The sequence below is a fragment of the Hyposmocoma kahamanoa genome, unplaced genomic scaffold, assembly GCF_003589595.1.
Source record: "Hyposmocoma kahamanoa isolate Upper Pololo Valley unplaced genomic scaffold, ASM358959v1 99879, whole genome shotgun sequence".
NCBI classification, from domain to species: Eukaryota; Metazoa; Arthropoda; class Insecta; order Lepidoptera; family Cosmopterigidae; genus Hyposmocoma; species Hyposmocoma kahamanoa.
Window position 1 is genome coordinate 821,806 of NW_020656077.1, and position 23,637 is coordinate 845,442.

Consider the following 23,637-nt stretch of genomic DNA (forward strand, 5'->3'; position numbering starts at 1 on the left):
TACCTAAGTACTGCTGTATTACGCTAAGTAACATAAAGGTACTTTTCTGTAACATTAGTTTATCACAGGTACCTCGTTGTGGAAATGCATAGGTGATTTAATGTCGTCAAAGCAACGACATTGCAGAAGATTTAAATGATAAACCTACTAATTCACGAGTGATTATTTAATATTTCCTGAAACATATGACAATTATCAATTGATTGTATATGTAACAGAATTCCTTATATGGTGTGGTACTCTCGCGCAGGTAATGCATCCCCGATCCGAGAGCGATTATAACGCAACGGAAGCGGCTGAATTTAGACGCGCGCACATCGTCCAACGAGAACCGATGCCGGGGCACGGGGCGCCGAAACTAAATACCCAAAAGCGTTTGTGATCGCGCCAACGGTTGCCAAATATGGCACGAATCTCGGGTTTCGCGCGCCGCGCTGCTGGCACACCACCAGCCTGCAAAAACGCCCTCTATTCCCGTCTAATACTCGTGAAAAACACGTAAAAACAATTTTATTTCTGTAGCGAGCGGCCTCTAAATTTAGGCCGTATGGAAACCGAAAGTAATACGAGCGATTTTGGTTGGGGCCGAGTTGTCTGTATTTAGATTAGAACGGAGCGGGCGCACAGGCGCACAGTGGCCGCGACTCTCGCCTCCGACCTCTACGCGGTTGATAACGCGTTCCCACGTTTCTGCATACCCTACACTCCTCGTGGATAGTGCATTGTGATTCCGGGATACGCGCACCGCGCACTGCGCACTGTGAAACCACAGCGATCAACGTACCACGCACCACGATCAATGCAAAGTGCCGTGTTTCTGTTTACAGTGCTATCATAAAGGATTTGGATGTCACAAATGCTTCCCGAAGGCGGAGGTAAATATTAAGTGGAATGGAAATTTATTGAAAGGATATATTAATCGGTTTTCATTTATAATAAGCATGATGCGTACATTTTGCATACAGAACTTAATGCATTAATTTGTTGAGTTTCTGATTTTTTAAACAACTAGGTACACCCACACAGGCTGTAGATGCTATAGTTGTATCAGTACAGTACAGTATCAGTAGAGTTATACTATTGGCAAAAGGTACAACGTCTGCAAGTATTTGATATTTACTGGAGCAGCAAGTGGACATTGGAGAACCTATAACTTACCATTGCAATAATATAAATGACTGACATTTTTCCTTTGGATTCCATTTGTTCATTATCGTAAAGTTTCTAGTTGCAATGAAACACAGACAATAAAGTATGTCATGTGTACTCACGCTGTCAAATTGTTTGTACAAATCATTCGTAAGAAAACTGGCTTCGAGTAGCGGCTGATTGCCATACTTGGGGAGAGTCGAATTGTCACTTTGGCCAATAATGTTTGCGCCAGAATTTCTTATGTACCGTTCTCTAAACAGAACCTTCGGAATGCTTCAAATTATCACGTCAACAGTTTATAACATGACACACAAGTTGGCCTGCAACAACAGACTGTCCTAGTTATTGGATAGAATTTGATAACGAAATAAAGCCACTAACAAAAGTTATTGTTTACCTACTAAGCATTCGGCATCGTCAACCCATATTAGTCCCGTTTTTAAGCACAAATGTTCTGCGTAGAACGAATTTTCGAGTTCAATGCGGGTTGGGGACTTCGCTACGGTTTTTGTTCTTATCGCACTGTTTTGCTTCGCCATTAACTTTGTGATCATTAGTAACCCAAAAATGAAGCCATTGCCTCCTATTTACAATATTTTAACCATATAATCTGCTTCTTAAAAGACATTTGGGTAGATATCTTTATAAGATAAATTTATTTTTCTAACAGAAAGTGAACTTGTTATTATATAAATTAAGTACTGAAAATTCAGTATACATAGGGCTCTGAGATTGTTTCTATGATGATTTAGTTAGCGGTTTCTTTGATACATTAATAAGTCGTAATCAAGCAGTACGGTAGGTAATAACTAAACAATATTCTAAATGTACTCAGTCCACCATTTGGTATAAGTATTTTATTTTATTGCTTTCGTGACGGTTGGGTTATGTAAACAATAAAAACAATAAAACTATGACCTATTTGTGCATATTTATGTTCGTTACCAGAGATACATATAATGTAATAAATACTATCAGCAATATTGGCGTTCTTTACTTTATTGAATGTTTTTGTAAAATCCATTTGTTTATATTACAAATATTGTAGTCTAATTCAAGCCATTGGTTGACAAGAACAATCAAGTTGCGGGTGGTCGCAACTGACTACCGTGGCCTGCACGCAAAAAGAACCCTTAAAGTGCCTACAGATTTTTTGACGATCAACGTTTCATCAATAAAACGAGTAAATTTATAAACAACAGACGATAGACATCATCGATCGAGATCGGTAAATCGTCATAAAATCAAGCAAATCTGTACGCACCTTTAGATGCTAAGTCGTCAACTTTGGTGATAGTATATTTTGTATCACCAACGAATATTTTGTACGAGTTTAACAGTGGATACTGTTTTAGATATGGGTTTAATTTGTTATCTGGCCCGTGCGTTTACAAACAAATACTTATTTTTGAATACACATTCCACTGAATATTCTCTTTTGACCACAATTTTTTTGGGAAAACTGTCGCCGTCTGTCGTGTCTGCCGCCATAAAAAGAAATTGTGAATTTATTAAATCTTGGAGTTTCATATCTATGAATCAAAATAGCAGTACCTTCAGCAAGCACTGTGTACTCCTGCAAACTATGACCGTTACGACCTCGTTACGACAAACAGTACCTAATTAATACAGAAATCAAATCCCGCTTTATAACTATAAAATTAATATAGAAGAGACACGCTATTTTCGTAACAGGCTAATTTAAAAAAAACCTTTGACTGGAAAATCTAATTTGTCCTCGTGACTCATACGGACCTGATCTGTTGACAGAAATGAATCATCATTCTAATTTATATCCTATTCAATCAGTAAATAAATCAAGATTATGATGTAATTGTCTAAAGCACACACTTGTATTCATTCTTGTATTACAACTGTTGTTATTATTTCATGATAATGTGGTTGACGTCACGAGTAGTTACGTAGAAACACATTACATTGGCGCTTTGCCAACTACCAGATTGATAGCAGACAACGTCACGGGAGTCTGGTGTGCTCCTAATGCAGAACATAACTAACTCCTGCTTATTTTATATTCGTAGTATATAGATTCACCGCGAGACTAGACTATATATTTATATAATAATCTCGCGTATGTATATTCTTTATTGGTTTTGAGAAAAATTAATCCACCCTCTTCTTAGCAAAGATACGTACCATTGAACATTATAGATAGCAAATGCGAACGGAATATTAACACGATAAATAAGCAAAAGCGATTAAATGTACAAAATTAAAGAACCAATTTTGATCTTATTAACTTAAACATAGAAATGAATAATACTTGATTGCGATTTAGCGAAATACCATTTATAGCAAAGCGAAATTTTTGTAAAATTATTTAATCACGAAATAATTATAAGAGACTTCTTATGTTGTATGAACTGGCAAACAGTCAATGACTCAACTCATAAAAAAGAACCAAATGTTTGTTAATAACATTCTAAACAAGCTGCAAACCATATAGACATAATTAAAAGCATCTCATTGTCTGAACTGTACAAAATACCCAAGGATATTCTTCGAATGTATTGCGATAAATAAATGACATAAATGGTATGTTAATAGTATCCTTATATGGAAAATGGAGAACAGAGGCTGAGCGGTAGAGCATGAATCATAAGGCATGCGCGTAGGACGACACAACACAGCATTATTTATTGAGTTTTATAACAAAACATTACCAAAAACAAACCCGAACGTCTATCCGTTACGCAAATATTACTTTGTATAAGTGATCTGGTTCTCAAACGAAACATTTCAATTATAAATAGAATCAAAAATTTTAACATCGCGCAAATATGTATGTGTCTCTACTGGTATGGTTATCAATCCGTTTCAAAGTCGTGTGATTTCAAAAACAAAAAAATATTTTTTTTGTTTTCACCAAATGCCTATAAGCATATAAAAAACCATAATATTAATCAAAAATTATACGTCATCCATCATCAAAGGCAACATGTTTAAACAATTTCCAATTCCGAGATTTCATAATCGCATTTCGGTAGTCGTAAACGTATTGCGAAATTGGTATCGTCTTTTATTTCAGCGTGTGCGCGGGCGCTCCTTTCGCGGTGCTTGCGGATATTTCGGGCCTCCCTCGACCCGCTCGGGTTACAGACCTGTTTACAATATAATTATACTTCAAGTACAATTCATTTCTAAGCCTCAAGGACTGTTCAATTTATTATCTTATCATATCGACGTATTGCCTTGACTATCTACGTAATATTGTTATGAATTTCTGATTTTCATTGAACGACAAATTGTTAGCAAAAATGCATGCTTTCAGCAAATATAAAGTAACCTGTTGGGTAGCAAAAATTTATCCTTACTTGTATTTAAACGTTGTTGGGTTTGGAGCACATAGGAGCTTTCTCTTCTTTATTAATATATTATATCAAAAATAATTTATCAGTTTGTGAAAATTTTGATAGCGTTTCTTGTTAACGTTGTTGTTGTATGGGATAGATTAACGTGCATGTTAAGGATTTGTTTGTGTTGTTTCAGAAGTGATGCGCCGCGCGGCGTGCGGCGAAGTCTGCCCTGCGCTCGCGCCGCCCGCCGCGCCCACTCCAATACATCCAGAGATACAAAATAGGTACAAAACAAAATAATCTGCAACTAGTTTATGGATTTCACGCAAATTATTTCAATTCCACTATGCCACACGTATAGAAATTATTATGAATACAAATAGTCAAAAGAAATTATAGAATTTATATTTACTATTTGGTTTCCTTTCCAGGACATCCGAAAATAAGGAGTTATTACGTCAACAACTCCTGTCAGCGAGCAAAGAGCGTGCAGAGAAATCGGAAACATCGAAACCGAAGCACGCGCGCAATCGTCAAAAAAATCGATGGAAGCTCAAATTTCATCATCAAGCGTTACCGCAAGAATATCTTGATCACTACGAGCAGAGTCTTCAGAAAGCTAACGCTAAACAAGTGGGTTCAAAACAAAAACCACAAGAGAAATCCAAGGCGGAACCCAACTTCAATACAAACAATTTCACGAACGAGACTTTCAAAATATGGGCACAAAGACTAGCGGGAATTCAGAATGAATCAGGGAATTTGACGGTGCCAAGTGTCTCACCGGTGTTAAATATGGCAAATAAGTTGCCCAATAAGACCGATGACAAAAAAAAGAAGCATCCAGCAATTGCTCCAAGTAAAATTGTTACGTACGAGGATTTACCGTACATGGGAGAAATGACATTAAATAACTCGAAGCCACGAAGAGGACGAAAGCCGAAGAAAGCTGATATTTGTCATTTAATTTACGAAAATTACGGGACTGTCGTGCCCGGACAACCGCCTCCTACACAAGACCGCTTAAATCAATTGAGCATGTGTCCCCCATTTCGACCGGACAATACAGTAAGCACACCAAAGACAGATTTACAAAACAAAATAATCACCAGTCTATTGGAACGCAAATTATCGCAGGAAAATAAGAGAAGACTAGAAACTCTGTCTCCGCCCAGGTTTAACAACCCGGACGAACCGATGCCCGAAGCTCCTGTGACCATTGCAGGGCCTCTTCATAGCGACGATGAGCCGCTCAACCTTTGTATACGGGATCTTCACGACTTGAAAATACAGATACAAAAAAAATTTGGTAACATTTATACGTCATTACCTGAGGTAAAGACCGAAATTGATTTAGATAGTTCAGAACAAGGCAGTGTGAAAAGTGAACAACCGAATGCAATTTCCGTAATACAACGTAACACAAATCCACCACCAACTACTGCAAGTAGTTCACCAGATCTGTCGCGGCAGATCAGAAATATATCGCCGGCTTTATCAGAGCCAGCTCAGTCTACTGTTAGCCCTGACAGTGAAGGAAAGTTCCCAGGTTACGTCTATTGGCCAAATGCAGGAATCTACATGCATCCCCTAGCTCTCCAAACACAACTGCTATATTACCAGCGTTTAGCTGCTGGCGGCCAATTACCTATGTCAGTTGAGGATCAGGAAAGAGTTTTATTGACTCCCAAAAGTACAAGCGACAGTGCTTTAACCGAACCCAACTCACCATCCATTGACGACAATAAAAATAAACTCGTCTTAAAACAAATATCGGAGTTATTAGATCCAAAGGTCATTAAACAGGTAGAAGAATCAAAGCGGAGCCCTGATCAAACAAAAATGAAAAGAGCATCGCCCAATCCTAACCAAGCTCCAGTAAAGAGGAAAAGATCAGCAATTTTTATCCCTCCGATGCCAGTCAAAAGCAACTCTACAACTCCTACGACAGAAGTTAGTATTTGTAAATTTAAATTCACCGGAGGGTCCAAACCGTCTTTGCAAGAAAAGAAGATGTTGTCTGTAGACTCAGGGGGCAACTTCAGATATTATAGTGGCACAGGAAATAAAGCAAGCAAAGCCTACGATTACATGCAGAGAGATTCTAACCAAAGCCGAAACACGGACACTTCTATGGAAGCATCGGTATCAGTAGTACCCAAACTCGATGTCCAAAGTACTTCATTAAATAACAAGGAGGACTTAAACAAGAAAAAAAGAAAGTCCAGAAAGAGTTTACAAAGAGAAAAATTAGAACAAACATTTAAAGAAAAAGGTTTTTTAATTCAAACTCAGCAGCTTCAATCAGCTGAAGGTGCAACTTATTGCAAATTTAGACAACTACGAAAGTTTACTCGATATTTGTTTAGGAGCTGGAAGGACTACTTGCCTGGAGAACTGGAAGAGAGGGGAAACGAACAGACCTTACCGCCTGCAGAGCCACAACCGTCTTCCACAAACGACGGGGAGTGGAGTTAATATGATAATAATTGAGCCTAACAGAGAAATATTCCATGTTTATAGAGGCCAAAGATAAAGCAGTAAAATCCCAGCCACTTACGCGCTAGTGGCTGATTAATGCATTTATTGATTATCGTTTCCTTATAGTGAGATTTTACAAATTTAATAAATAACGTTGAAATTGTTCTTTTTTTCGTGTGTTGTTGTCTTTGCTACTCCGTCCAAGGTATACATATTTATTTTTTTCGTTCGATTGCTTTCAGCTTTTGTAATATGTTTTCCCATATTAAGGTTATATAGAATTATTATACGCATAGTTAGTAACAATGATAACAATGTGAGTGCATGTTTTAAAACTTTTGTAAATGTAAATTTTAATATTAAATCACTTAATTATGACTGCCTGGATCACAAGACGGCATCGCAAAAATAGCTGTCAAATTATTAAAGGTATTGTGATTTTTTTATATATGAAACACAGAGATTGGGTTTCGTAAATGTATACGGATTATATAGTTAAGTATGAACTGCAAAAATGTCAAACTCAACGTAGGTTTCAAGTTACAACCCATGGTGCTTTTTTTTTCAAATTGGATGACACGACACTGTTACGAATTATTTTTTGGTTGCGATGTGAAAATAAGACTGATAGCCAGGATACCCCTAATTTTGTTAGTATTGGTTTAACAGACTCATCTACGAAGTTATAATCTTTTATTATGGCTCGTTCAGTTTTATAATGGCGCAGTCTTATTTGTACCGTACTACCAAAACATTTGGACCAAATTCCATATTATTATTGTTCTCATGGAGTGTCTTGTCGTCTTATGTGAAAATGCCATCTCATATTACTCAACTTTTTGCGTTGATCCATATCGACTTAGCCAATTATTTTATTGTAGCTCTTATTACGTCTATAACAACTACTAAACACTAGTCATCTGACCTCTAATATAGGATAATTATATTTGTAATTTTATATTGTACTTATTACATTTACGTAAAAAAGCCATGTACATATTACTGCTGTAATGAGAGTTGTTCTAGTCATTAGACCGTAAGTTTTTATGTCGTTGTTATTAATCAACTTATTGTACGGACATTATGTCAGGGTATGTATTTAAAATTAAACGAATGTCGCAATAATAAACGGTGGATTGTGTATAATAAATTTTATTACAGAAAACTTCACTGTGATAAACATGTGAACATAAACAAAATGCGATCAACGGGAATGTAATTCTACCAATTACCAATAAAAAACTTAACCACTTAAAACATTTGTGTGATTTATTACAAAAAAGAAAGGGAGCCCGTATATTATAGACCACGACATATGAAAATTCAATATACTAAATCATGATAGGTTCTTATGTACATATAAGTTTTTAAAAACATTTCATCAATAGGCAACAGTCTCGATCACTTTGTGCAATTCGTTACATCATAAAGGCACTTCATAACGATAATAAAATGATATATAAAATATATAGTATAATAGATTTAGTAAAAATATCTCGCTTAGCACCTAATTCATTAGGTTACAACCACAAAGTACACAGATAAGATCCTTTTAGAAAAGTATGTAGCATTTTATTTCTTACAAACTAATAACAATGTACTTCTCGACGTACGCGTAATAATATTTTATATAATTTGGACCACTGAAAAACCATAGAGTTACCCGGAATGTTTCAATCTAGTACAGGAATGTGACTTTAATGTCTCTATGGTTATTTAAATGGTTGAAACCGCTCTTTTTTGGCAGGAAATATACGTTCACGATTAACCATAAATGCCTTGATTGTCATACATGTTTAATGTAGTCTTGTTTGTTTATGGCAGATAACATATAGCTAATGTACTTAATGGCAATTTGTAGACGCATGTGATGTTTTTAGTCGGTTGATGTTGATTAAAGAGCAGTAATATTGTACCCATAAGGGGTGTTTTTAAGCTTTGAGAACGGCCTTGGCGGCGGCGACGATGTGAGGAGCGGAGAGCCCGTACTTGTCAAGCAGGGCAGTAGGGGGCCCAGAGCGTGGTACTTCGCGCACGTAGATGTGCTTAACGACGATATCTCGCTCAAGAGCCACAGCTGATAGCACCGCTTCGCCAACGCCACCTAAGTACATTAATAGTTATAGTTATACTTACATACATTTTAAGGCTGTCTTAAAAAAATATTCACGCACAGACTTGCAAAAGCCACTCTGCGATCTACAAATACCATATAAATGTATGGGAGCGTTACCGTTAACGGATATAACTGTTGGCAACACAAAAATTGTCATAAATTGTTATGTTAACTGTAGTAACCGGAGCACTTCTTCGAATCCGTGTACCGTGTAATGTATGTGTATATTAAACTATTTAAAGCAGTACAAAACAGCTTGTTTAAATTCATCAGCAAATACAGTCTACGCTCCTAACAATTACTAGTCGTATATTTAAAAAGTTATTGATGTCGTTTCATTCATTAGGTAACGTATTTTCGATATCAGTTTAAAAATATGTAATATCTCTAATATTTACGGATAATCGCCTGGGCACACTTAACGATTACACCTGTATATGGTAAAATATAGAACTGAAACTTGTAAAACTAAACAGCACAAATCCTATATTGTCATTTGGCAAAATATTTTATTTCATTAAAAGGGATTGAAAACAACGTATTCCTTTGAACTGCAAAAATAGGTCCTCACATGTTTCCCTAATGTATAACAATGAAATGTGTGGATAGAATGAACTTAATGCGACACTTAAAGCACTATGTACCCAATTTGGTCAGGGAGGACTTAATAACGAACAAGTTCGCGATTTGTACAAAAACGTTTGAGTCGAAATTCTTTTAGGAGCTATTTACTAAACACAGAGTTCAGTCGATAATAATTAATTAGATACTACTTACACTTATAATTTGAAACCTCTGCATAAATCAAATTAAAACAACAATAGCTTACCAGCTTGGTAATGGTCTTCAACAACGACAACTCTGCCTTGCACGGCACGAGCATGCTTCAGGATAGCGGCTTCATCGAGAGGCTTAATGGTGAAAGGATCCAGCACCCTTGCATCAATACCTATAAATTAAAAAAGGTATTTTAAATTCATAACATTTTTAGTTCTAGTATTTTCATTTTGAAGAGGTTATCATTTGTTCTGAATGTTATCATTTAATGTAATTATAATGATACGTTGTGTAGTACCACTCTCCGCAACAATGTCACCAAGTACATTTCTAGGTCGTCTGCATTCGACCTTGACCAGGCGCCTAAGCATGGCAAACCATTCTCTATATTTTAAGTTGTAAGTTCACTCCAAACATAGAGAATGGTTTGTTGGTCAGAGTAACAATACTTCGTAAAGTCTCGTGTGGACTCATAAATTTATAAGATTTATCACATTCAGGAAGCAGGTAACTGGTTTGCACTGTCCTATGTTCAATTTTCCATCATATCGTAGCTTTCGTAATTAATCTAAACTTAGTATAGTAGAAGCCACATCATATAACCTATAAATAACCTTTCCTACCTATTAACCGCATAAAGTGTACTATATAATACACAAACAAAAGTCAGGATTTAAGTGTATTCACAGTTTCTAGAAACTACCAGTAACATTCATGCAGCGGGTGACCTATTATTACCATGCAGTACGATTTTTGTTTGTGGGTTAACAAAATCATTTTCTAATTAGTTCTATCATAAAAACATGAAAAAACTTGTATTACCCTGCAAAAACTTTGCTTATGTGGTCAGAACAATTAAAGGTTGAAATTTGCGTATCATCAAGGAAACATCAAATTTTCGGGTTTGTTTAAATACAAAAAGGGAACATTATACTTCAAATCAATAGTATACTCGTATTACAACTAAAATTCTACAAATTGATAACAAAGAACCTAGAAATGTGTACTTTTACGAGGTTATGTAAATACCACTATGTTATAACCACAAAAGCAACATTTCTAGGGTACGGCTACTATTTTCCATATACTTCCTGCTCAATTAAACGAAACAAATACTGTCAAACCAGAAACACCTTTTTGAAAATATAGTGTTATAATTTTGATCGCCATACCTTCTGTTTTCAACTTGTCAGCGGCAGTGAGCGCTTCGTGCAATGTGACACCAGCGCCAATCAACAACACCTTATCTTTAGGCGACTCACGGACGATTTTCGCTTGTCCGACCTAAAAAAAATTAGTATATACATCTCTAAATAGATCACAAAGACGGTATAAACGTTGCTGCCCATCTCGTAGATTTACGTTTTTATCTAAACTGCCATGGAACCGGAGTATTTGATGAAGCAAGCATTAAGGAAAATGTATAAAGACGGCAATGAACAAATCTAATTCTACGTAAATACTCGTAATCGGCAAGTACCTTGAAGATTTCGTCATTAGGATATAGTATGGCAGTGTTCGGCCGAGAAGTACGGATGTAGCAAATGCCCTTGGTGTTAGCAGCCAACTCTACTGCACGTTCCGTTGACGGCGCGTCGCTGCAAATTCATGAGTTTAATTACAACTAAACATTATCCACTAAAACTATTTAAAAAAACATATTGTACTGCATGTTATATAAATTAAAAGTGTGAATAACTGTATACATATATTATGTATATAAATAATTAACTGTGTTGTTTGACTGTTGCATATTATGGCAACCTTTAATAAAGTCAACACTTTAGCACTACTCCATTTGATTGCATGATCAAAATTGTAAGTATTAAACACTTACATAAAATAAATAAAATTTAAGTATTATATATACTTACTTAAGAAGTCATACACATGACTTCTTAGTTTTCCGAAATAAATAAAAAATCAAATGATTACAGGGTTATTTGTAAAACACTAACAAACACGCAAAACTATATTACTAACATCATAAACAACCTTTGTTCCATAACTTTTCATAATTCATCAGATTTTAATTTCGTTCAAAAATAAAATAGTAAACGGTGATAACTCTGTGCTGTAACAAAAGAAAGCGCTAGCGTTGAATACCAGTCCGATGTAAAATGCAAGAGCCGTAGATTGGGGTGAGAGACGTCGATGAGGACGCTTGCATGTTTGAACTCACCTCTACTTTGAACATTACTGCGTTCTGGTTTTGAGAGACAAGAGTAATGATGAAACTTAAGACACATGAGACTTGTCAACTCGGAGTGACGGATCCTGTGGGAATCCCGTCAGATCTTTGCGATTTAAGCTCTGAGTGGCACTGCGACTTTAAAGAAAGTTTGAAGTTTTATTTCTGGAAAATGTCATTTCGAACTACTGATAGATAACCCATAATAGTGCATTGTATTTTAACGGCGGCAAATAAGGAATTACGAACGAGACTCTATTAGAAGCCCGAAGTCGAAGAGAGAGGGCATTCGGAGTCGACGTTCGTAATTCCCGTACCGCCCGTGAAACATACAATGCTTTTCATCACACCTGCACGTAAAATGCTACGATTGCAAGCAGGCTAACTTGACTAAATTGCCACAAATAAAACCCTCGAGCCTTTTTTCTTCTCATTACACCGACCATGTAATGAAATATGTGATGAAAAAACTTTACACTACACCGTGCGGTTGGAACAGTATCACGGTCTTAATGCATGTCTCGAGCACTTCACCGGACTCCAATCACGGTAATCCGAGCCGCAAGTGAGTGTTGGTCGAACTATTCTTATAAAATGTGTGTATGGTATTCATTGCCTTTGCCGAAGTTTGGCTCGGGTCCGGCACAGTGAATCATCTTTTGATCTTTCTCCTTATCAACTAATTTTCGTACATGGGTTTTTTAACAATGACGTTGTTCTACGTGAATGAATTTGCTTTTGTGCTCTTTTTTATTAATGGTTAAAATAAGTGCGCATTTGATTGATGGAAAGTGACAATGAGGCCGGGGATGGAGCATGCACACCCATATGTATAATAACATTATGCCAAAAATTAACAGACAACATAAATAAATATCTTCGCTGGATTTTAATGTAATAAAATGACAACGTTATTATAATGGATTTTTTAATAATAATTATAGATACTTCACTAGAACTTATTAACGGTTCTACAAAACATATTTTTAGCTAGAGTATACTAGCGGCACACATTATTCCGTGTTGCATTGAGCATCTAGTTAAAAAGCTAATTCATAGATGGAATCCTAATAAAAAGGGTTGTAGTATATATATATATATCTACTATTTCACCAACACGTTTTCTTATGCATACGACTTGTCGTCATACAAAAGAGACCTATTTTTAAATAACCTGCTTTGTAAACAATATCTCTACAAGCATATTAGTAGCGCTACAGAAGGAAGTAAATTTTGGCAGTATGGTTAACAGACTTCCTTGTTAAACTTTATGAAAGTTTTTGTATACTACATTTGGCTTCAAATGGAAAAATATGTATATATAATGAAATATTATAATTTGCTATAAACTTACGAAGGATAGAAAACTGTGGCGGTGGGCACAGCGCGAAACAGGGCCAAGTCTTCGAGACCCATCTGGGAGGGTCCGTCCTCGCCGATGCTGACACCGCAGTGCGATCCGGCTAAGTTGATGTTCGACTGGCTGATGGCGCCCATACGGATCTAAAGCCACACCAATAACAGTCCAACATCGCTACCCGTATATATAATCCTATGAATACATGTCATACCCCATTCGCGTTACGAACACGGTACTAAATGGGGTAAGTCATCGAATTTAAGATTATTTATTTATTTTTGTAGAAAACAAAACAGTTAACATTAAAATTGCTTTGATAAAAGTTAACACGTTCACAATCCATGAATCGCAAACCTGGGACCTTACCATGAACTCTTTTTACATTTCAGTATAGGTTCGTAACGACAAATAAGCGGGATGGTGAATATACACTTCATGTAGCGCTGTCTCACAACGATTCATTTTAGGTTCTAAACTGAACGTAATAAGAGTTCATGGTAACGGCCCTGGGGTCGCACATTGACTTCAACCACAAGTCCACGCATACCTATGGAGTCGCAACTACATACTACTTTATTTATACTTTTAAACTTTCGCGTTGCATTGTACGAAATTAATAAATTAACGCGTTTACATACGAAAAAGTATTTTTCACATCTACCTAGTTTCCGCCAGGTTTCGGAGCCCTACCTTGGTTCCGACGTTTCGGCCAGGTTGCACTGCCCGTGGTCACGGGCTGACTGCCAGTTGGGCCAATGCAACCTGGCCGAAACGTCAAGAAAGTAGGTAGGTGTGAAAAATAACCATTCATATGTAAACGCGTTTAATCCCGTTCCCAAATGTTTCTACTTTTTTGTCAAATATTTTGGTTGGACTTATAGATTAAAGTCCTGTATTTTTTATTTATTTGTCTTTTATAGGTGTGGTTTTTCAAAATTAACAAAATAATTTGGATATACTTCATACATACAATGTGAGAGTAAGTCATGATCTCAGTACAGAATACCAAAAATACCGACCTCAAAAGTACGTGGAATTACATATAATTACCAAGTTTTATGGAAATCGGTTACCGAAAAGTGCGTAAGCTGGGATTCATCCCCTATTTCGCCACTGTAATGGGACTTAACACAGGAGATAAAAAAAAATCGATTCTCACTACTCAAGATTTATTGAGAGGAAACGCCTTGAATTGGAGGATAGCAAAATCAACCATTAAAATAATTGTTCCTTATAATAAAATTTTGAGCGCTATTTATAAAAATGAATCTTCATGCATGAACTGCCACCCTTAGAGGTGGATGATTTTCTTCAAAATTAAATGGTACCACTGTGGAGGTACTCTCTTTCCAACAAAACAATAATCGTGAAAATCGGTTCACAAATACCGGAGTCATCGCGTAACATACATACAAAAAAAAATAAAACAGTCGAAATAAGAACCTCCTCCTTTTTTGAAATCGGTTAAAAACCAACAACATTTCACACAAACTCTGGTGGACTTGCGGGGTTGATTTCGGCCTTTTTATGGGGGAATGTGTGTTTAGTATTAAAGTTACAATTTTTAAATTTAAAGCACTGTTTACCTGATCAAAAGTTCTGGTAAAGAAGGCAGCGAATGTGGAGGCGAAAACGACAGCGCGATCACGACACGCGGCTCCGGTCGCCACTCCGACCAAATTCTGCTCCGCAATGAAACACTCGATGTATCTGGCAGAATTGATAACTTATATAAAAAAGAAAACCGACCTCAAATATTCATGGAGTAATTCCATTCCATCTGTTTGCCAAGTTTTAATGAAATTGGTTACCGGAAAGTGCGCGAAACCGGATCCCCTAGTTGGGTGGCAAACTGAAGTAGAGGTGGAATATTTTTTTCAAATTCAAATTTAAATGGCTTTTACTTTCAAATTTCAGCTTTCTAATTTTTGTCATTTCAGCACAAACGAGAGTTGATATTTAAAAGTGATATAAGGCCCATTTGCCTGAAAGTTGCCCACTGGAAAGTTCATCCCTATGGATGGTCCTTACTTCGTCACTATTTCTGGTTGTATACTCGATGGATACAACTAAAAATTTAATTGAATTAGTTTGTCGTACTTGAGAGATAAAATACAGTTGTACACAAACCTGTCTGGGTATGCATTGCGAAGTTTGTCGCTGAAGGTAGAGTTCTTCGTATCGCCATCAAGAGCAATCACACTGCAATAAAAAGTCCATGTAATTCGCTCTGTAATTGCTACAAATAACAACAACTTTATCACTTCTTGAAAATGTGTATGAGTGTTACTGCCCACGTCGACTGACAGCAGTCGTGTGAGTACGACAAACATTTTACTCTAGCATAAGCCTTTGAAATGCATAAATTGTTATACATTTCTTTAAAAGGCTTGTGCGTAATTCACTAATTCAAAAGGTCGCTGAAGCTGGCTCAAGTACTGTAAACGTGTGTGCAATTAATATATTACTCAGTGTTTCTTAATATTCAATTGCTGAATATTTTGAAAGTAGAGAGTAGGTATTCTTACCGCAAATTGGTGTCGGCGATCTTTTTAAGAGCAGTTCCATAGGCGAAACGGGTGGCAATCAAATCGTCTGTTTTGTAAGCGGGTGGCGACGACAACGTTATGTCTCCAATGTGTACTTTCGGTGCTTCAGCCAGTGGTGGTTTAGGTTTCAGACTAACCGTGTTATTTTTTATGAGCGCTTGCAGATGCTATAAATAAAATAATCAATTATATATCTTTTGTACATTAAACACGGATTAACATTATAATTTACATTAATTTGATACTACTAAGCGTATACACTTTTGTTCGAACATCGCCTCCAGTGCAATGGAATCTGGGGACCTACGTCCGTTCTCCATCCGACATCCGTCCGAAACAATTACTATCAAATAAGTAATACTCGACCAAATTAAAAAAACGCATGATGCGAATGAAGCTTTATACTTGACATTGGATTTGGTCGAATATAATTATTATGTGTTGTCTGTACATATCTGCCGTCGACTAACTAAGACACGGTTAGATGACAAATTTTTTTTTTCAGATGTCATAAAAAACTAATCTAGTTTTGGAAATATTTAAATTGTATAATGATATTTCAGCTATGCTATATAGGGTATGTTCCGATAAGTCGAACACGTTAACTAATTGTAACTCTTTTTCTATTTAAAACGGATATTTGACCATTTGTCACTGAACGGCAGATATACAGAAGGTACAAAATAGTTCACGGAATAAATTGCTGCAATGCGAGACAGCGACTTGACAAACCTTAATTATCTTCTCTCCGTCAGCGCCGAGGGCCTTTCCATGCCAATTCTCTTGATCTTCAATCCCGGGGAAGCCCTTGCCCTTGAATGTTTTGGCTACAATAGCCGTAGGCTTGCCAGATACCGTCGCGGCTTCGTCGAATGCTTTCACCAACTCCGACACATCATGCCCGTCTACAACCAGCGAGTGCAAACCGAAAGATTGAAGGCGAGCATTGTATACGTCCAACTATGAAGAAAATAAAAAACTGTACAAGATATAACATAAGGGCTTTATATTATTTTAAAAACAGAATTTTATTTAATATCATACAATTATATGAACGGCAATGGAATTGCATTGGTGCTGTTACCTGATGTTGCAGAGACGTAGGCTCCGATTGACCGAGGCGGTTGATGTCGAAGATCACGACAAGATTGTCGAGTTTATAATGACTAGCAAAGTGCAGAGATTCCCAGATGCTGCCCTCCGCGGCTTCGCCGTCACCAACGAGACAGTATACTCTGAACAAAGAGTGGAATGAATGAAATGGAACAAAGCTTACATTATAGTCAATGAGTCATCTGTATGGTTGTTGTGTATTTTTGTCAACTTAATGATATGCAATTTAAAAAAGAAAATCAGCCACACAAGTAAGTCTAGTGGAACTATTTAATTTAATTTAATCGAAACGTTCGTCACGTCACCTACATTGTGATTAAAAAAAATCCAAGCTTTACCTATACGGGGCCTGGTCGAAGTATTTTCCCACGTAGGCCATGCCGGCGGCGACAGCTAGACCTTGTCCCAAAGAACCAGTTCCGACATCAACGAAATTTAGGCGTGGTGTGGGGTGGCCTTCCAAGTCGGAATCCAGTTTCCGAAGGTTTTTCAAGTCATCTACAGGGAATAACCCTGCTTCCGCCCATGCCGCGTATAGGATAGGAGCAGCGTGACCCTGCGGAATTACAAGGCTATAGAGAATGCGCATTGATTATTTTGCTTTCAAATTGTTATTTAAAATATTATTTACATGATTAGCTCAATTCAATTTAATTGAAGTGGCAGGGAAAAGTTCAACGTTTTTCGATGATACATTATAGTTATTAATACAAAGATCGAACACTTACAAAAATTTCCTTCTATCCGGCCGGATTCGAACCGACGTTTTCTAGCGAACCGCGCCGGATCAAAAGAATTTTTTCTAAGTGTTCGTAACAAACTAGTGCAGTAATTTCATAAAAAAATAAATGAATATCAATTCAATAAAAAATTGATACATTATAGCTTACATTTTCTACTATTATAATCATTGACTTACAATTATTACAATGTAGAAATTTTTTGTACCTACTTTAGAAAATTCTAATCACACACCAATACCACATTTCATTGACATCAGCGTTTATTACATGCTTTTCAAACGAAATAGATTCCTAAAATTTACTTATTTAATTACTTAGGCAAGTTGCATTAAATAAAATACATTTTTTAGTTTTACAAAATACCTTGGAAAGAATGAATCTGTCAGCCGAGGCATCCCTGGGTGCGGAGATCTTATAGCGCATGGTGTGGAAAAAGAGTACAGACATGATCTCTGCCATTGACGCGCATGATGTAGGATGACTGTCATGATAAAAAAATATTAATGCAATAAGAAGCAACAACTAACTAATCACTACATTAAAAGGAATGGTTAATGTTAAATTAATGGTAAATGTTTGATAACAATATATTTTCCTTAAATTACAAACTCATATATAGTAATAAGATCATTACTTGTAACTAATTATAATAGTACTGGACAGTGTGAGAATGATCATAGTTTTATGAAAAGGGCACCTAAAGACTTTTGTGATTTTTGATAATTTGTTCTAAAAACTTGTGCTGTTGTGCACATTGTTGTTGGGGAATTATAATAATAAATTATAGCAATTCATCGTTCCTGAGGTGGTAACAGCAAAAATTTTCATTTTACAAGTCAATTTTAGAATAAACTATCAAAAACAATGAAAAAATCTTTAGGTGCTATTTTTGCAAAACTACGATCATGTTGGTTTATACGTTATTGCTTATCAGCATCTAGTTACAGTATTATGTATCCACCAAGAGGAAAAAAGCAAAGAAAAAGAATTTCATGGTAATTAGTAAACTGTACTGTTTTTCCTACAGCAGTTTTGTGATGGGAATTGAAGTGTTACTTCAAAACATAATATGAGATTTACTTTTTAGTCAACATTTTCGTAGATACGTAAAGAATGGTAAACAAATTTTTTTGAAATTTGGGCATAAGGCAAACAGTGATGTAAATAGGACCAGAGTTTAGGGCTCAATATAGTGATTATATTTTTATTTATCTTAAAGGAAGATCAATAGCTTAAAACTAACTTATATATAATAATACACACTCAACATAGCCCCGCTCTAGAGAAACTATGTGTCGCGGGTGCCATGGACACACACATAGACAACCATAAATTACACCCAAACTCACGACAGAAATAAATGCAGGCCATACGAATATTCCCCCAGCCCGGGAATCGAACCTGGAACCTCTGCGTGGCAGTCCGACATGGCAATGACCATTTGGCCACAGAGGCAGTCAAATGACATGAGCATGTGTTCTTATTACTTGCTTTAATAACCTATATCTCAACACTGGCAACTTTGAGACTAAGACTTGATTTCATTTTAATTTTTAAGGTCTGTTGAATTAACGCTCATTTTGACTCTTCATTCTTTCTACAATAAGTCACTAAGTTGTATTGTGTGATTAGTAAATATTTTAATATCGTACACAATCACACTGTTAAATGTATACGAATAAATTAAGATTTGTAACAAAAATAATAAGCATTTAATGCAATCAGTCATGAGGTCGGTGTACAGTTGATACCACCAGGTCAAGGTTAAGAAATAAAGTCAATTTAAGGTTATTGTAAACCATGGCTTTAAGTGATAGGGGTGACCTTTTAAATTAACATAACGGCTGTTACTATTACAGCTTGCCATAAGACAACAGAATAAGAATTAACATTCTTATTATAAATAATGTATTACATTATAAATAATGTATTATTACAATGATAAGTAACATATTCCAATATATTGAATACCCTGTGTAGGTTTCAATTACTTTTTCATATTATATTTAATTGACTTTTTATGCTCTGTGCCATTAGTGAAAAACCCAAACCTTTTCCACTAATATCAGTCCCTGGCAATACACTTTTCCAGTGTTGGTTTTATCTATTGCTTTTTTCACCTATAAGATACAATTATTCCTACTAAGCATTGTACACAGGAGTCAGTCCGAATACAATGGTCTAATGCCATTTATTATAAAAATTTTGACTGATACAACTGTACAATATTTAAAATAATGGTTCATGTTTGTAAGGTACAAATTTTCAAGTCTCACCTCACACAGTTACTAGCTTTGTTACAGGTTTTTTATTTATGATACTAAGTGATGCGACGAACAAGCTGTGCGCCTGATGGTAAGCGACCAGTGCATAACAGTTGCAGTGCCATTTAAAAGATTTTAATCTCAAAGATCTGGCAGGCACTGCCACTGCACCTCTCACCCTGAGACAAGTTGTTAAAAAGTCTCATTTGCCTGTAATTTCACCTTATAAGAGCAGCAGAAGTATTCATACTTTTTAAACTGTACAAACTTATAAAATTATTACAAGACAAGGATAATCTTCATCACAAAGATACAAGTAATATTGTAGTAGAGTTATGCCTGCTTGGACTTACAGTGAGCAATCCAATATAATTCTATCAGTCAACTCAACTATTAAGGTCTTTTTTTACATACTTTTAAAATTAATGTGTCTGCCAAATTTTACATAATGTATGTATACAAAACTCGAATAGAATAATTTACTAGTGCTGTGTATTAGAGTCCTAAGTGAGCTGGCAATATTCAGTCGAACTTGTACTAAAAGCAATGAACAATTACTAATTGAATAGTTCACATCATTGCCTCACATCAGTAGCTCTCCACAATGCAGGCAGTTCTTACTGAACTAAAAGGTAGGTGAAGGATTACGCAAATGAAACAGAAAGTAGTTCCTTTTGATTCAGTGTCAGGAATTCATTCTTATAATTTCCCAGTAAGTGAACTCAAGCCTATAGTGAAGATATATTCTTCAATATTTCTATTCAATGTTGCTTCTTATAAAGAGATATCACTAAGTGAATGTACATAGCTGACATTATAACGAGTATAACCTTCAAAGCATAGAACAATTATTGTAAGTTAATGAATAACTATCAAGTTCGTCTAAGTATAAAATTGAGCCATAAAATTTTCAAGGTAGATGCAATATTCAACTAACATGCTATGATTACCAACAGCTACATCGAAAACTAAAACGTACCTACAGTTATATAATATACTCAATTGTAGTTCGTAACCATGCGGTCATTGATTATCAGTTCAAGGGATACGGCATGGGGAAAGCATGCTTCATAAAAGCACATGACACGTAATACTTATCGACTCCCTTCTGTAGTGATATCATTTTACAAGAATAATAAATAACTAAAACATAACCAAACACGATTTTTACCCTTCATTAGACCTTCAAATAAGCGGCAAGAAGTGTATAGGTTAGAAATACCTACTTACCCGGATTTGGATGCATTTGTAGCTACAATACTGTCTATCCTTAACTTATTGGCGATATCTTTTAGAGCCTGGACGTCTACATTCTTGTCGCCTTTCATTTTAAGTAGTTTTTGTGATTTAGTTTAAGGAAACACGTTCACGAGACGACCGGTCAGTAACCTCCCGCGCTATTCAATGACAGATGGATCACAGGTTGAAACGAAATGTATTTATTAGACATGGCAAAAACGGCTGTTTGTCAATAATAAATTATACTGTTATGCGATTTTTCAATAACTGTTATTGTAAGCCGTTGTCAGAAAACGTGTTATTTTGCTGTTTTGTAGGTTTTTCTTAGTATTAATGGCTTTGCATTCGCATTTAGCCAATGAAAGAGTTGATTATGGAAGAGGTGCACAGTCAAGCTCGACACTTAAGGTTTAAACCCAACTCTGGTATATGATATGATATTATGGTAGGTTGGGTAGGTCGGTAGCTATTATAAATCGGCATACATATCAAAGCTTGATATTATTATTTTCTAAATTAAGAAATTTCTTAAGAAATTTGACCTATGGAATAAATAAATTTTTTGGCTTTGACTTTGCACTGAAAGATTATCGTAAGATTTGCAAATCGTAGTATCGTCCAATAATTAGAGCAGTGTCATTTCTCTCTCATAGCTATTGGCTATTACATACTCGTCAGTTCCCACGACGCAGTCGCTACAGCAAAATAGCATTATAGATAACAGCAGTCTAGATAGTTGTTCGATAATGAGTTATTCATTTGCATTACATTATCCGCTATAGTATTAATGTAAAAATGTTTATATATTTTTTAATAAATAAATGCATTTTACGGCTCCGGCTGCTTTGTGTAATGAGCTAGGGAATAGAAAAAAAAGTCTTCAGTACGTACCTAAGAGTATAATGAGTTTAGTAAAAATATAATCATGGGCTCAACTCACACTAGCGCAGAGTCCTGTTTTTCAACTACACCGCGACCGCATACGACGTAACAAGCTTATTTCAGTTACAGCTTCTGACAACGCTATATATTCAGCAAACGTGGAAGACTTTGTCACAACAATTTATTTCTTTGACTTCCCGTACACAGCCTTACCAAATAATCGAATCACAAAACCAGTAGTAGACTTACGGTCTACGATATTATTATCTCCGGCCCAATTGGCATCTACGTAACAATCCATTATATTAGCCTTTAAATTCCGATAATAAATGAGCTTGAGACTTTTTGTCAAGTATACATATTTTAAAACACGTAATGCATATTTAAAATGAATCTCACCATAGCAATACTGAAACCTGCTCAAGTAATTGACACAAAAGGCAACGTCTGGTCGAGTGCCAGAACTAATATATAACAGAGCTCCTACCAAGTTCCTGTATTTAACATCTTCATTAAATTCACATTTCTCAAGTTTGGCATTAATCTCCATGGGCGTTTTAAACAATTTACAATTCTCAATTTTATATATTTTTTTGGCTAACGGATTAATGTACTTTTTCTGGCTTAAAGTTAAAATATTAGCTTTCGCATAATATACTCCACATCAATACATATGTAGTTAATAACCTTTCCCATGTCCTTCATTCTAAAATGGTTATTTAATTTATTTTTAATTGTAGCAACCATTTGCCCATCTTTGCATGCAATCAATAAGTCGTCGACTTATACTAAAATGTACACAGTTTGTTTATCGTCTGCTTTGACATGAAGACCATAGTTATATTTACTCCTTTGAAAGACAATAGTTGTTACAAAACCATTAAAGCATTCGTAACAAGCACGTGGGTTTTCTTTTAAGCCATAAAGAGATTTATACAGTTGATACACTTTGTCAGTACCGTCGTCATAACCAAGAGGCTTAAACAGCCTCAACATACATTTCTGACAACACTTTACCGTAAAAAAAATGCAGTCTCTACATCCATTTGATGCACAGTACGATAAAAGTAGTTTCAAAGTTTGTATCTTAGCAACAGGTAAATACGTATCATCAACATTGGTGGTTTGTTGAAAACCTCTAACCACTAACCTGGCTTTATAAAGATCAGCCGATTTCTTCTTGTACACTCATTTCACATCTAGTAAGTACCTCTTTTTCCCGTGGTTCATTTACTACAGTCCAAGTATTATTTTTGACTAGGCTGTTCATCTCACGGTCCATAGCCTCTTTCCATTGTTCAGCGTCGTCACATGTAGTCGCCTCCTGAAAAGTATCTGGCACCATCGCGTCACAATAATTACCGGTTATACAGTAGTAGCCAAATTCTTCATCAAATCGATGTGGCGCTTTAATTTGTCTCTTAGAAGTTCTCTTCTCATTATTCATTATCAC

General features: G+C 35.9%; 2 protein-coding genes across 2 annotated transcripts; one reads left to right on the forward strand and one right to left on the reverse strand.

The window, feature by feature from the left end:
* The first annotated feature begins 411 nt into the window (after window positions 1–411).
* On the forward strand, window positions 412–8,262 carry LOC113239335. The gene is made up of 3 exons (XM_026476284.1): window positions 412–875; window positions 4,663–4,753; window positions 4,901–8,262. Exons 1-3 carry the CDS (start codon window positions 857–859, stop codon window positions 6,945–6,947), a joined length of 2,157 nt encoding a protein of 718 aa, XP_026332069.1. The 5' UTR covers window positions 412–856; the 3' UTR covers window positions 6,948–8,262.
* Window positions 8,263–8,636: 374 nt separating this feature from the next.
* On the reverse strand, window positions 8,637–21,460 carry LOC113239334 (transketolase-like protein 2). The gene is made up of 13 exons (XM_026476283.1): window positions 21,294–21,460; window positions 18,163–18,280; window positions 17,395–17,612; window positions 17,028–17,178; window positions 16,676–16,903; window positions 15,923–16,110; window positions 15,525–15,596; window positions 14,981–15,104; window positions 13,389–13,537; window positions 11,324–11,441; window positions 11,016–11,127; window positions 9,896–10,015; window positions 8,637–9,054 (listed from the first exon to the last, which is right to left on the reverse strand). Exons 1-13 carry the CDS (start codon window positions 21,389–21,391, stop codon window positions 8,882–8,884), a joined length of 1,869 nt encoding a protein of 622 aa, XP_026332068.1. The 5' UTR covers window positions 21,392–21,460; the 3' UTR covers window positions 8,637–8,881.
* Between the last annotated feature and the right edge of the window lie 2,177 nt (window positions 21,461–23,637).